General features: G+C 47.3%; 1 protein-coding gene across 1 annotated transcript; it reads left to right on the top strand.

The window, feature by feature from the left end:
• Positions 1–208: 208 nt before the first annotated feature.
• Positions 209–3,555, top strand: LOC144673018 (putative G-protein coupled receptor 139). Its single transcript, XM_078535016.1, has 2 exons — positions 209–242; positions 2,645–3,555. Exons 1-2 carry the CDS (start codon positions 209–211, stop codon positions 3,553–3,555), a joined length of 945 nt encoding a protein of 314 aa, XP_078391142.1.
• The last annotated feature ends 8,892 nt before the right edge of the window (positions 3,556–12,447 follow it).

The raw sequence follows: 12,447 nt of genomic DNA on the forward strand, positions 1-12,447 counted from the left end.
CTATTGCAGAAAATAAAAGCTCATGGTGTAGGGGGTAACATATTGACGTGGATAGAAGATTGGCTGGTTAACAGGAAGCAGAGAGTAGGCATAAATGGGTCTTTTTCCTGGTTGACAAGATGTGACGAGTGGTGTGTCACAGCGAGCAGTGCTGCGTCCTCAACTTTTTACAATTTATATCAATGACTTGGATGAAGGGACCGAAGGAATGGTGGCTAAATTTACTGATGAAACAAAGGTCGGTGTGAAAGTAAATTGTGAAGAGGACGTAGGGAGGCTACAAAGGGACATAGAAAGTGAGTGGGCAAAGATTTGGCAAATGGAGTATAATGAGGGCAAATGTGAAATTGTTCATCTTGGCAGGAAGAGTAAAAAAGAAGCTTAATATCTAAATGGTGAGAGATTGCAGAGCTCTGAGATTCAGAGGGATCTGGGTGTCCTAGTGCATGAACCTCAAAAGGTTAGTGTGCAGGTACAGCAGGTAATTATAAAAGTTAATAGAATGTGATGATTATGGGGAAGGTCCAAACCTGGGGAGGGTCCTAACCTTTGGGAGAGTATGAACCTGGTAAAGCTCTGAACGTGGTGAGCTCTGAATCCGGGTGTGGTCTGAACCTGGGTAGATTCTGAAAACAGGGAGGGTCTGAACCTGGGGAGGCTCTGAATTCAGGGGTGGTCTGAACCTCAGTACATTCTGAAAACAGGGAGGGTCTGAACCTGGGGAGGGCCTGAACCTTGGGAGAGCCTGAACCCGGGGAGAGGCGGAATTTGGGGAGAGTCGGAACCTGGGGAGAGTCGGAACCTGGGGAGAGTCGGAATTTGGGGAAAGTCAGAACCTGGGGAGAGTCGGAACCTTGGGAGAGTCGGAACCTGGGGAGAGTCGGAATTTGGGGAGAGTCGCAAACTGGGGAGAGTCGGAACCTGTGGAGAGTCGAAACCTGTGGAGAGTCGGAATATGGGGAGAGTTGGAATCTGGGTAGTGTCCAAATCTGGGGACTGGACAAACATATGGGGAGTCCAAACCTGGGATTGTCTGGCACCAACTGAGGGCCCAGGTCCGGGGCTGGCCCGAAACTGGGGAGAATCTGAAACTGGGGAGGGTCTCAACCTGGGGGGGGTCTGAACCTGGAGAGGGTCCGAACCAGTGGAGGGTCTGAGCCCTGGTAGGATCTGAACCCGGTGAAGTTCCAAAGCCGGGAGAGTCTGAACCTGGGAAGGACCGGACACAGGGAGGTTCTGTACCTGGGGAGGGTCCAAAACCGGGGAGGGCCCAATCCTGGTGTGGATACTAACCTGGCAAGTGTCCTAACCTGTGGGAGTCAGAACCTGGGGAATGACCGAACCGGATGATGGCCCGAATGCAAATACACTTGAAAACTGCTGGGTTTGGGTGAGGGGTCGGTGTTTGAGTGGGGTAAAAAATAGGGAGTGGGCATTCCTATTGAGGGTCCGAACATGGGGCGTGTTTTCCTTTTATTCATTCTCGGGATGTGGGCTTCGCTGGCTGGGCCAGCATTTATTGCCCATCCCTAATTGCCCGTTGAGAAGGTGGGTGGTGAGCTGCCTTCTTGAACAGCTGCAGTCCCGTGTGGTGTAGGTACACCCACAGCGCTGTTAGGGAGGGAGTTCCAGGATTTTGACCCAGCGACAGTGAAGGAACGGCCGATATATTCCCAAGTCGGGATGGTGAGTGAGTTCCAGGTGGTGGTGTTCCCATGTGTCTGCTGCCCTTGCACTTCTAAATGGTAGTGGCCATAGGTGTGGAAGGAGCCTTGGTGAGTTGCTGCCGTGCATCTTGTAGATGGTACACACACTGCTGCTACTGTGCGTCGGTGGTGGAGGGAGTGAATGTTTGTGGATGTGGTGCCGATCAAGCGTGGCTGCCTTGTCCTGGATGTTGTCCAGCTTCCTTAGAGCCTTGGGAGCTGCACTCATCCAGGCAAGTGGGGACTATTCCATCACACTCCTAACTTGTGGCCTGTGGTCCTAACCTGATGGGGGTTCTGAACCTAGCGAGGGATCGAACCTGGTGAGGGTCCCGACCTGGGAGGGTACGAACCTCGGAGGGTCCGAACCTGGTGATGGTCCCGACCTGGGAAGGTCAGAACTCGGGGATAGTCTGAACACAGTGATACCAATAAAGGGAGAGAGCAGTCCAGCCCAACCAAGGCTCCAATCGCAAGAACGTTCCAATCCAGCGAGGGTCTGAAGCTGGGCTGTGGCCAAATCCTGGGAGAGGTCCCAATCCTGGGGAAGCTCCAAAACTGGGGGTTTGTGTTTGGGGTATGGCAGGTGCTCTGGTTCCGACTGCCAATCTCAGATGGCTCTGGATGGGGTGGAGGGTTCCATGAGGAAACACAGATGTTCAGAGTTAAACCCGGAAAGCAACCTCAGTAAAATATTTACATTGTGTTCAGGTCATGGCTCTGATTTTTGAATTTCAAACCCTGCCAATCCATTCCGCATCCCCACACCACAGACCCCGCCAAGACACACACATTCAGCCAAACACACACAAACACGCACACTTACCACCCATACCACACGTTATCTGGGGGTAAATTCCTGCCCTTATTTTCTGAGCCTGACAGGGACAATTGTGCATCACTAATTCCCAGTCTCCTTTCCCTGCTCTCTCTTACAGCTAATTTACTGGCAATTCTGATACTTTCCCGGGGAAAGTGTGGTCTCTCCAATTGCACCACTCGCTACCTGGTGGCCATGGCAATGGCGGATCTACTGGTCATTATCACTGAGGTTGTATTGAGGCAGCTCAGTTATTATTATTTCCCAGTGTCTTTCCTGGAAGTCACTCCTGTGTGTAGTATTCTCATTGTCCTGAATCGTGCAGCCACAGACAGTTCTGTCTGGTTCACCATCACTTTCTCCTTTGACCGATTTGTGGCCATTTGTTGCCAGAAGCTGAAAAGAAAATATTGCACCGAGAAAACTGCGGCTGTGGTTCTAGCAACAACCGGCGTTCTGCTCTGTTTAAAAAACACCCCACGCTACTTTACACAGGAACCTGGAGATATCATCAACAATGTACCCTGGTTCTGTTCTACAAAGCCAAGCTATTTTACTGACCCCAGATGGATGGGATTTGACAGGTTTGATACGGTTTTAACCCCACTGCTCCCGTTCGCTTTAATCCTGTCGCTCAACGCTCTGACAGTCAGACACATTTTAGTGGCCAGTCGGGTACGTAAGGGACTGAGGGGTCAGAGCCAGGGAGAGAATCGCAGTGACCCAGAGATGGAGAGCAGGAGGAAATCTGTGATTTTACTCTTCACCATCTCCGGCAGCTTCATTCTCCTGTGGTCGGTGTATGTTATTGAATTCTTATATTATACCATCGCAGGAACCGATCCCTTTGATTACACGCATGCTGAATATACATTTGCACAAGTCGGATGGATGCTGTTGAACTTAAGTTGCTGCACAAACACATTTATTTATGGGATGACTCAGTCCAAGTTCATAGAGCAGGTGAAGAATTTGGTGAAATATCCACTTACACCCATTGTTCAATTAATGAAGAAACAGTACAACTGAGAACAGACCAGAGGCGCCTCCCAGCGTTTCCAGCCCATGAGTGGAATATTTATCCACAAACTCCCAATTAGCTCCTGCTACCCTGTGATGGACAGCAGCCCCATCCAATCATGGAGCTCCGCCGGTAACTGACGCCCCCCCACAACCAATCGGGGATCAACACCCTTAGGACACGCACAGCATCCTCAGCCAATCAGGAACCTGTGCGCCGGTCTGACGCTCCCAGCTGAGGTTATCAATGGACAAGCCTGATCCCAGAGTGGAACCCAGCTTGATAATTCCGAACTGTTATTTGATTGTTTAAATACGTGGAGAGTGGCGACTGAACAGATTCACCAGAGTCAGCTGATGAACTTTGAACAAAAAAATAAAACATTGATTCAACAATAAAAGATGAACTGTATCACAATACTCCTTCTCCCACAACTATACCTTTACAGATATATACAGATTTGTATGGATAGTACAAGTTACAAAAGTTACCTTCTACTCTAATATTCACTGTAAGTACACAGTCCACGTAAGCCTAACACACTGAAACCAAGTGACAGATATCACCTCAACCAGATCCTATGGCTCTCTCATCAATTCCCGCTTGTTACACCATGAGTCAACCTTCAGTCTCGCTGAACTCCGTCCTTCACACGAATGTTTCCAATCTCCGCTCTCCAAGACCTCACCTTCAAATCTTCTCCCAAACTGACTTTTTCTCTCAGACGCCTTCCACAAGGGATCAACTCCAGGGATTCGAACTCTCCTTCCAATGCTCCTCTTCCCTGGGTCACCATATGCATTCAAGCTGTCTGCCACACACTCTCTCTCTCACCAGCTCCACCTCCACAGCACCCCACTGCTTCACGTTTCACATAGCAAACAGTTACAGTAATTTAGCCATCTCTTTGGGCTTTCTTGCCTCTTGCAAGCTTTTCTCACTTTAAAACTGCTTTCTGCAGCTTTTGTCTGTTTTAATCTGAAGCCTGAAGCCTTACTGCTTGCCCCGCACTCTTAAGAACACTAACAGGACCTTTTTATCCCCTAGGTTCCTGTCCTTCCTTTGCCTAGGAGGTCTGCTTGTTACTTTCTCCTGCTCCGCTCCCCTGGATTTTTGGGGTCTTTTCCTTAGCTTGGGGCTGGCAATCTGCACCCTTTGCACCAGCCTCTCCTGGCAGCAGCTTTCAATTAAAAAAAAACAACCAAATTCCACAACTTCAAATCAAAACTTCTGTGTGTGTGTCTGTGGGAGGGACCTGCCTCGCTATTCCCCTGTTGCTAGGCAACAGTCCAATTCTTCTGTCCTTGTTTTTTTACCTTTCCTTTTGGAGTCGTAAAACTCCTCATTAGAAATGCAAGCCCCTTTATAAGTGGAACTAAAACTCCATTTGACCTCTGATGACACACAGATGCAGAAATGCAAATCAAATTTAATATTAGAAGCTGAACCTCATTGCCAACACCCAGAAATGCAAGTACAACTTTCACAAACTGTCTCTGCCTCCTTACAGCCTGGCCCTTGGACTCCTCAACCAATCGTTTCATGTCACTCTGAGACGGACAGCAGCTGCATCCAATCAGGGAGCTTTACCCGGTGACTCCCAGAAGATTGAGCAAATCAACGATCTCAAGCTCTGCCCGACAGCCACTTCAACCAATCAGCGTGCTGAGCCTAATCACAGGCAGTCGTCACAACCAATCAGGCATCAAACAGCAGAAATCCGGAGGGTGGGAAAGCGGGAACACAGGGAGGAGAAAGGAGCAAATAAAATCACAGAATTGTTATAGTGCTGAAGGAGGCCATTCACCCCATTGCTATTGGGAGAGAGACGGGAGAAAGAGAGAGACAAAGTGAGGTTGGGGAGAAGGAGAGAGAGGCTGGGACAGAGAGATAGAGAAACTGGGAGAAAAGGAGAGAGAGAGAGAGACTCCAAGAGAAAGAGAGAAACTGGGAGAGAGGGAGAAAGAGAGACACTGGGAAAGAATGAGAGAGACTGGGAGAGGAAGAGAGACTGGGAGAGAATGAAAGAGAGAGAGAAAGAGAGAGAGACATTGGCAGAGTAAGAGAGAGAGACACTGGGGAGAAAGACAGACAGAGACTGGGAAAGAGAGTGAGGGACTGGGAGAGAGGGAGAGAGAGACTTGGAGATATTAAGGGAGAGAGATTGGAAGAGAGAGAGAGGCTGGGAGCGAAAGTGGGAGAGATAGAGACTGGGAAAGAGAGAGAGAAAGAGAGGGAGAGACTTGGAGAGAGAGAAAGGGAGAGCGAGAGACTGGGAGAGAAAGAGAGACTGGGAGAGAAAGAGAGAGAGTGGGTCGGCAAGAGAGGGAGGGAGACTGGGGAGAGAGTGACAGAAAGAAGTTGGGAGAAAAAGAGAGGGTGAGAGAGAGAGACTGGAAGAGAAAGAGAGAGAGAGAGAGAAACGGTGTGAGAAAAGGAGAGAGAGTAAAAGATAGAGATTGGGAGAGAAAGAGAAGGAGGGAGAGGGGTAGAGAGAGACTTGGAAAGAAAGAGAGAGAGATTGGGAGAGAGAACACTGGGCAAGAAAAATGAAAGTGAGAGAGAGAAGAATGGGAGAGACAGAGAGAGATTGGTTGAGAAAGAGAGAGAATAAGACTGGGAGAGAAAGAGAGAGACTAGGAGAGAAAAAGAGAGAGAGAGAGAGAAAGAGAGCGAATAGGAAAAAAAGGAGAGAGAGAAATAGAAAGAGATTTGGAGAGAAAGAGAGAGAGGGACTGCGAGAGAATAAGAGAGAGACTGAGAGAGAAATTGAGAGAGACTAGGAGAGAAAGAGAGAGAGAGACTAGGAGAGAAAGAGAGAGAGAGAGACAGGGAGAGAGAAAGAGAGAAAGTGAGAGACTGGGAGACAGAGAGAGAAAGAGAAAGGGAGGGAGAGACTGGGAGAGTACGAGAGAGAGATAATGGGAGAGAAAGAGAGAGAGACTGGGAGAGAAAGAGCGAGAGGCAGGGAGAGAAAGCGAGAGAGAGAGACTGGTAGAGAAAGAGAGAGAAAGAAAGAGACACAAAGACAGAGGGAGAGAAAGAGGGAGGCTGGGAGAGAAATAGAGAGAGAGAGAGATAGGAAGAGAAAGAAGACTAGGAGAGTAAGAGTGAAAGTGAGATAGAGAAGAATGGGAGAGAAAGAGATGAAGAGAGAGAGAGAGACTGGGTGAGGAAGATGGAGAATGAGATTGGGAGAGAAAGAGCGAGCCTTGGAGAGAGAAAGAGAGAGAGACTAGGAGAGAGAAAAATAAAAAGACTGGGAGAGGACCAGAGAGAGTGCCTGGGAGAGAGAGAGAGAAAGAGAGAAAAACTGTGCGAGAGAGAAAGAGAGAGATTGTGAGAGAAAGAGAGAGAGTGACTGGGAGTGAATAAGAGAGAGAGACTGGAAGAGAAAGAGAGACTGGAACAGAAAGTGAGAGGGATAGAGACTGGGAGAGAGAGAGAGAGAAATGGAGAGAGAGAATGGGAAAGAGAGCGTGAGAGAAAGGGAGACTGGGAGAGAGGGCGAAAGGGAAAGAGAAACTTGGCGAGAAGGAGAGTGAGAGAGAAAAAGCGAGAGAGTGACTGGGAAAGAGAGAAGGAGAGAAAGGGAGAGAGAGACTGGGAGAGAAAGAGAGAGAGAGGAAAAAAGAGAGAGAGAGACTGGGAGAGAAAAAAAGAGAGAGAGACACTGGGAGAGATAGAGAGAGAAAGAGAAATAGAGAGTGAAAGAGAAATGGGGAGAGAAAGAGAAAGGGAGAGAGACTGGCAGAGAAAGAGAGAGACTGGGACAAAACGAGAGAGAGAGACTAGAAGATAGAGGGAAAGAGTCTAAGAGAAAAAGAGAGGGAGAGAGACTGGGAGAGAAAGAGCGAGAGAGAAGCTGCGAGAGAAAGAGAGAGAAAGAGAGGGAGAGTTACTGTGAGAGAAAGAAAGAGAAGAGAGTAGGAGAGAAAGAGAAAGAGTGAAAAAGAGAGAGAGACTGGGAGAGAGAGAGGGAAAGAGGGAGAGAGAGACTGGGAGAGAGAGAGGGAAAGAGGGAGAGAGAGACTGGGAGGGAAAGACACAGAGAGAGAGAGGGACTGGGGGTGAGATAGACTGGAAGGGAGAGAGAGACAGAGAGAGACTCGGTCGTAAAGGGAGACAGAGAAAAAGAGAGAGAGAGACTGGGAGAGAAAGAGACTGCGAGAGAACGAGGGAGAGAGAGGATGGGAGAGAGAATCAGAATTATAGATTTGTTACAGCTCAGTGAGGAGATCATTCTGCCCATCGTGTCTGTACTGGCTCTCTGAATGAAAAATACCCTCAGTTCCATTCTGCCACCTTCTCCCTGTACCCCTGCACATTCTCCCTTTTCAGATAACAGTCTCATTCCCTTTTGAATTCCTCGATTGACCCTGTCTCCACCACACTCTCAGACAGTGCGTTCCAGATCCTAACCACTCGATTAACCCTGTCTCCACAACACTCTCAGACAGTGCATTCCAGATCCTAACCACTCGATTGACCCTGTCTCCCCCACACTCTCAGACAGTGCGTTCCAGATCCTAACCAATCGATTGACCCTATCTCCACCATAATGTCAGACAGTGCATTCCAGGTCCAAACTACTTGACTGACCCTGTCTCCACCACACTCTCAGACAGTGCATTCCAGATCCTAACCACTCGATTGACCCTGTCTCCCCCACACTCTCAGACAGTGCGTTCCATATCCTAACCACTCAATTGACCCTTTCTCCACCACCATCTTAGATAGTGCGTTCCAGATCCTAACTACTCGATTGACCCTTTCTCCCCCGCACTCTCAGACAGTGCGTTCCAGATCCTAACCACACGATTGACCCTGTCTCCACCAGAGTCTCAGACAGTGCGTTCCAGATCCTAACCACTCGATTGACGCTGTCTACCCCACACTCTCAGACAGTGCGTTCCAGATCCTAACCCCTCGCTGCCTGATTGTTCCCCTCATGTCCTCATTGCTTCTTTTGACAACGTCCTTATATCTGTGCCCTCTCGTCCTCGATCATTTCACCAGTGGGAACATTTTCTACATATCGACACTGTCCCGAATCATCATGGCTTTGAAAACGTATAACAAATCTCCTCTTTCCTCTCTGAAAAACAGTCCAAGCATCTCCAATCTACCTTCATCTGTTTCTCACTCCTGGAACTATTCTAGTGAATCTTTTCTGTGCTCTCCCGAATGCCTACACACCCTAACTGTGTGGTGCCCAGCACTGGATGTATAATTACAGCTGAGCCTGAACTAGTGTCTGGTACATGTTCAACATAACCTCCTTGCTCTTGTGCTCTATGCCCTTATTAATAAGGCTGAGGATAGTGTATACTTTATTAACCACACTCTCAACCTGCCCTGCCCCCTTCAATGAATGAAGCACATATACACACAGGTCACTCTGCTGTTCCACCCCCTTCAGAGTTGTCCCCATTTACATTACTTTGTCTCTCCAGGCTCTTCATACCAAAATGAATCACTTCACCTTTCTCTGCATTGACCTTCCTCTGTCCACCCATCTCACTAACTTGTCTCTGGCATTTTGAAGTTTTACACCATCCTCCTCACAGTTCACAATGATTCAAATTTGTGGATCATCCGCCAATTTTGAAATTGTGCCCTGTACACCAAGGTCTGGGTTATTAATGATTATCAGGAAAAGCAGGAGTTTCCAGCACTCACACCTGAGGAACTTCACTACAAATCTTCATCTCGCGCAGTAAAGAGAAATCCATTCACCACTACTCGCTGTTTCCTGTCACTCGGTTCAGTGTTGCTCCTGACCCTTTTCTTCCATGAGCTTTAACTTTGCTCACAAGTCTTTTGTGCGGTGTTTTATCAGAAGTCTTTTGGAAGCCCGTGTGCACCACATCTACAGCATTTCCCTCATCAACCTGCCCTATTACTTCTTCAAGACAGTCCGCAAGCTGGTTAAACACAATTTCTCTTTTAAACATCCATGCTGGATTTCCTTAATTAATACCAATTTGTCCATGTGTATATTTCCTTTCTTCAGAATCAGTTTTCTAGAATTTTCCCCCCCACCCAAGTCCATCTGACTGCCGCCATTAGCCGGGATTATCTTTACACCCTTTTTTGAACAAGAATATGAATTTTGAAATTCTCCAGCCCTCTGGCACCACCCCTGAGTCTAAGGAAAGATGAACATTTATGGCCAGTGTCTCTACAATTTCCACTCTCACTTCCCTCAGTCTGGTTCTCGATCGTGTTTTCTCACTGACCACTGACCATAAGCACAGCTTTTCTGCTTTAGCTTAATTTCTATCTCCGTTGTCAGAGAGGGAGCTCTGGAATTTTGCCCTCCCTTTCCAGGGAATACCTATTGACTTTGTCGGAATTACCCCTTCTTTGAATGTAGCCCATTGTTCTGCTGCAGTTTCTCCCTCCAACCTTTGACCCCAATGTATTCAGCCCTGATCCATTCTTACCCCATTGACGCTCTCTTTCCTCACAGTATTTTTAAAAAACATTTATTCTGTCATGTGATGTGGGCATCGCCCATCTGAGTGGATTGCCCAGATTTTATTAACTGAATTTAAATTCCACCAGCAGCTTGGTTGACTCTCTTACCTGCCCTCAGAACAAGGGCAATTAGGGATGGGTAATAAATGCTGGGCCTAGCCAGCGATGCCCACATCCCATGAATGAATAAAAACAAAACCTGTCCTGTATCCGATGGTCAGAATAGTTAGTTAGATTGATGTCGGACACGGGGTAAGCTGACAGCACCCAGGTAAAGGGTATATTGACAAGCTCTCAGGCACAGGGGGCCGGGTCGTATCCTCATGAGGGGTCCTGGTGAGGGTTCCTGGTGAGGGGTCCTGGTGAGGTGTCCTGCCGAGGTTCTGGTGAGGTGTCCGTTCCCATTGGGCAGCTGCCTTCTTCAGGTAGAAGATGGGCCAGAGGAGGATGAGGAAAATGGAGAGAAAACTGTCCAAACACTTCAGCTGGAGAGCGGGATGCTGTTATCACACGCGACTGACATCAACACGCTCTGTGAGCTGCCTGTTTATCCTCCAGAGTCAGTAAACTTCCCTCAACTGTTACCGGGCAGATACTCTTTATTTTTTGTGTGTGCCCTTTTATGTGTGTGTGTGTGTGTGTGAGTGTGTACATGTGTGTGCGCGCGGGTGTGTGTGTGTGCCCCTTTGTGTGTCTGTGTGTTTGCCCGTGTGTGTGTATGTGTCTGTGTGTGTCTGTGCCTTTGTGTGTGTGTATCTGCCAGTGTCTGTATGGGGGGTATTTTATGGAGTCCACAGGAACGGGATACGTTACATTCGAACCCTTCATCTGAGTTTCTGATGTACATTGTAAATCACTTTGGTCCTTGCACAGATCCGTGCAGAGTCCCAGTACTATGACCTGCCAGATGGGAAATAGATGCTTTATTCCAACTGAGATTTACCAGCAACTCTTTTTAACACAAGTTTGACCTATTTCTTTAAAGCTCTAATTTGAACAGTTCAATTGTATGACAAAAATTTAGATTGTGACCCTCACTGACACTTTCTACACTTTGAGTGCATAACTACAATTAATGAGGGCAGTCACATCCCTGAGAGAGAGAGAGAGAGATAGAGAGAGAGGGGTACAGAGAGAGGCACAGAGAGAGAGAGATAGGGACAGCGAGAGAGAGAGAGAGACAGAGAGAGTCTACAATTCGATTACTGAAAGACCACAGAAACTTTTGCTGTTTTCAGACTGTTTTTTATTTAGTTGAACAGATCAATTCTGGGTGAATAAAAAAATCATTTTTTTTTTGGTGAGCTAACTGATATGATCAGAATTGACCAATAGAGTCTCTGTGCTAAATACATGCTAACACAACAGGGAAGTAACTCACTTTCGTGGTCTGCTTGTGCAAGTTTAAATAAAGCTGCAACTTCAAGTTCCCCGAGGCACTCTCACAGGGTATAAATTAAAGGCTTTGGGAGTGTATCGCCCCACAGTTTAATACAGAGGGATTGCCGGCTGCACGAAGCAACTCATCACTTCACAGAGAATATGCTTGAAACATTTAACAGTTTCAAGAAAATATTTTACCTGATCCTGGCAATAATTTGTATACCCGGTAAGTGGGTGTGTGCATTGAATGTCTGTAAAGCTGTATGTGAGCTGGTCTGTGATTTTATTCTGATAGTCATAATGTTACAGGTTAACCTAGTGGTGGAGTTATCTCGGCACCTGATCAGTGGAAGCATTTTCCACAGTCAAATAACCTGAATTATCTCGACCCATTCATTCTATTGCATCAACTGCAAGTCAATTTCTGCTTATAACTCACATTGAAATATCACTTTATATTCTCCAGTGGAATATCAGGTTTTCTCGAATGAGGCATCAGTGCAGGCTACACACAGAAAGACTGTCTAGTTGGGAGTGTCTGCCAGGGTAGAATGGTGCTCAGTGAAGGGTCCCTAACCGGAGGGGAATACTTGACACCAATCACCATGTATGACTGGGAGTATCTGTCAATGTACAATTATACTGAGGATGGGTCACTAACCAGAGGGGAATACCTGATTCCAGTCCTGTATTATTGGGAGTATCTATCAATGTAAAATTGTAGTGAGTGTGATTCACTAACCAGAGGGGAATACCTGATTCCAGTCACTGTGTATTATTGGGAGTATCTGTCAATGTAAAATTGTACTGAGTGTGATTCACTAAACAGAGGGCAATTCCTGACCCCAGTCACTGTAGATTACTGGGAGTATCTGTCAGTGTAGAGTTGTACTGAGGATGGGTCACTAACCAGAGGTAAATACCTGATCCCAGTCAATGTGTATTACTGGGAGTATCTGTCAGTGTCGAATTTTGCTAATTGTGGGTCATTGAATGCAGTCGCATACCTGACCCCAGTCACTGTAGATTACTGG

The sequence above is a fragment of the Cetorhinus maximus genome, unplaced genomic scaffold (genome assembly GCF_964194155.1).
Source record: "Cetorhinus maximus unplaced genomic scaffold, sCetMax3.hap1.1 HAP1_SCAFFOLD_197, whole genome shotgun sequence".
In the NCBI taxonomy this organism is placed as follows: domain Eukaryota; kingdom Metazoa; phylum Chordata; class Chondrichthyes; order Lamniformes; family Cetorhinidae; genus Cetorhinus; species Cetorhinus maximus.

Bases quoted from the DNA above. Each gene is read 5' to 3' on its own strand.
- LOC144673018 (XM_078535016.1), top strand. From the start codon at position 209: ATGGTGGCTAAATTTACTGATGAAACAAAGGTCG. The intron at 243-2,644 runs GTGTGAAAGTAA...TCTCTCTTACAG, and splicing joins TACTGATGAAACAAAGGTCG to CTAATTTACTGGCAATTCTG.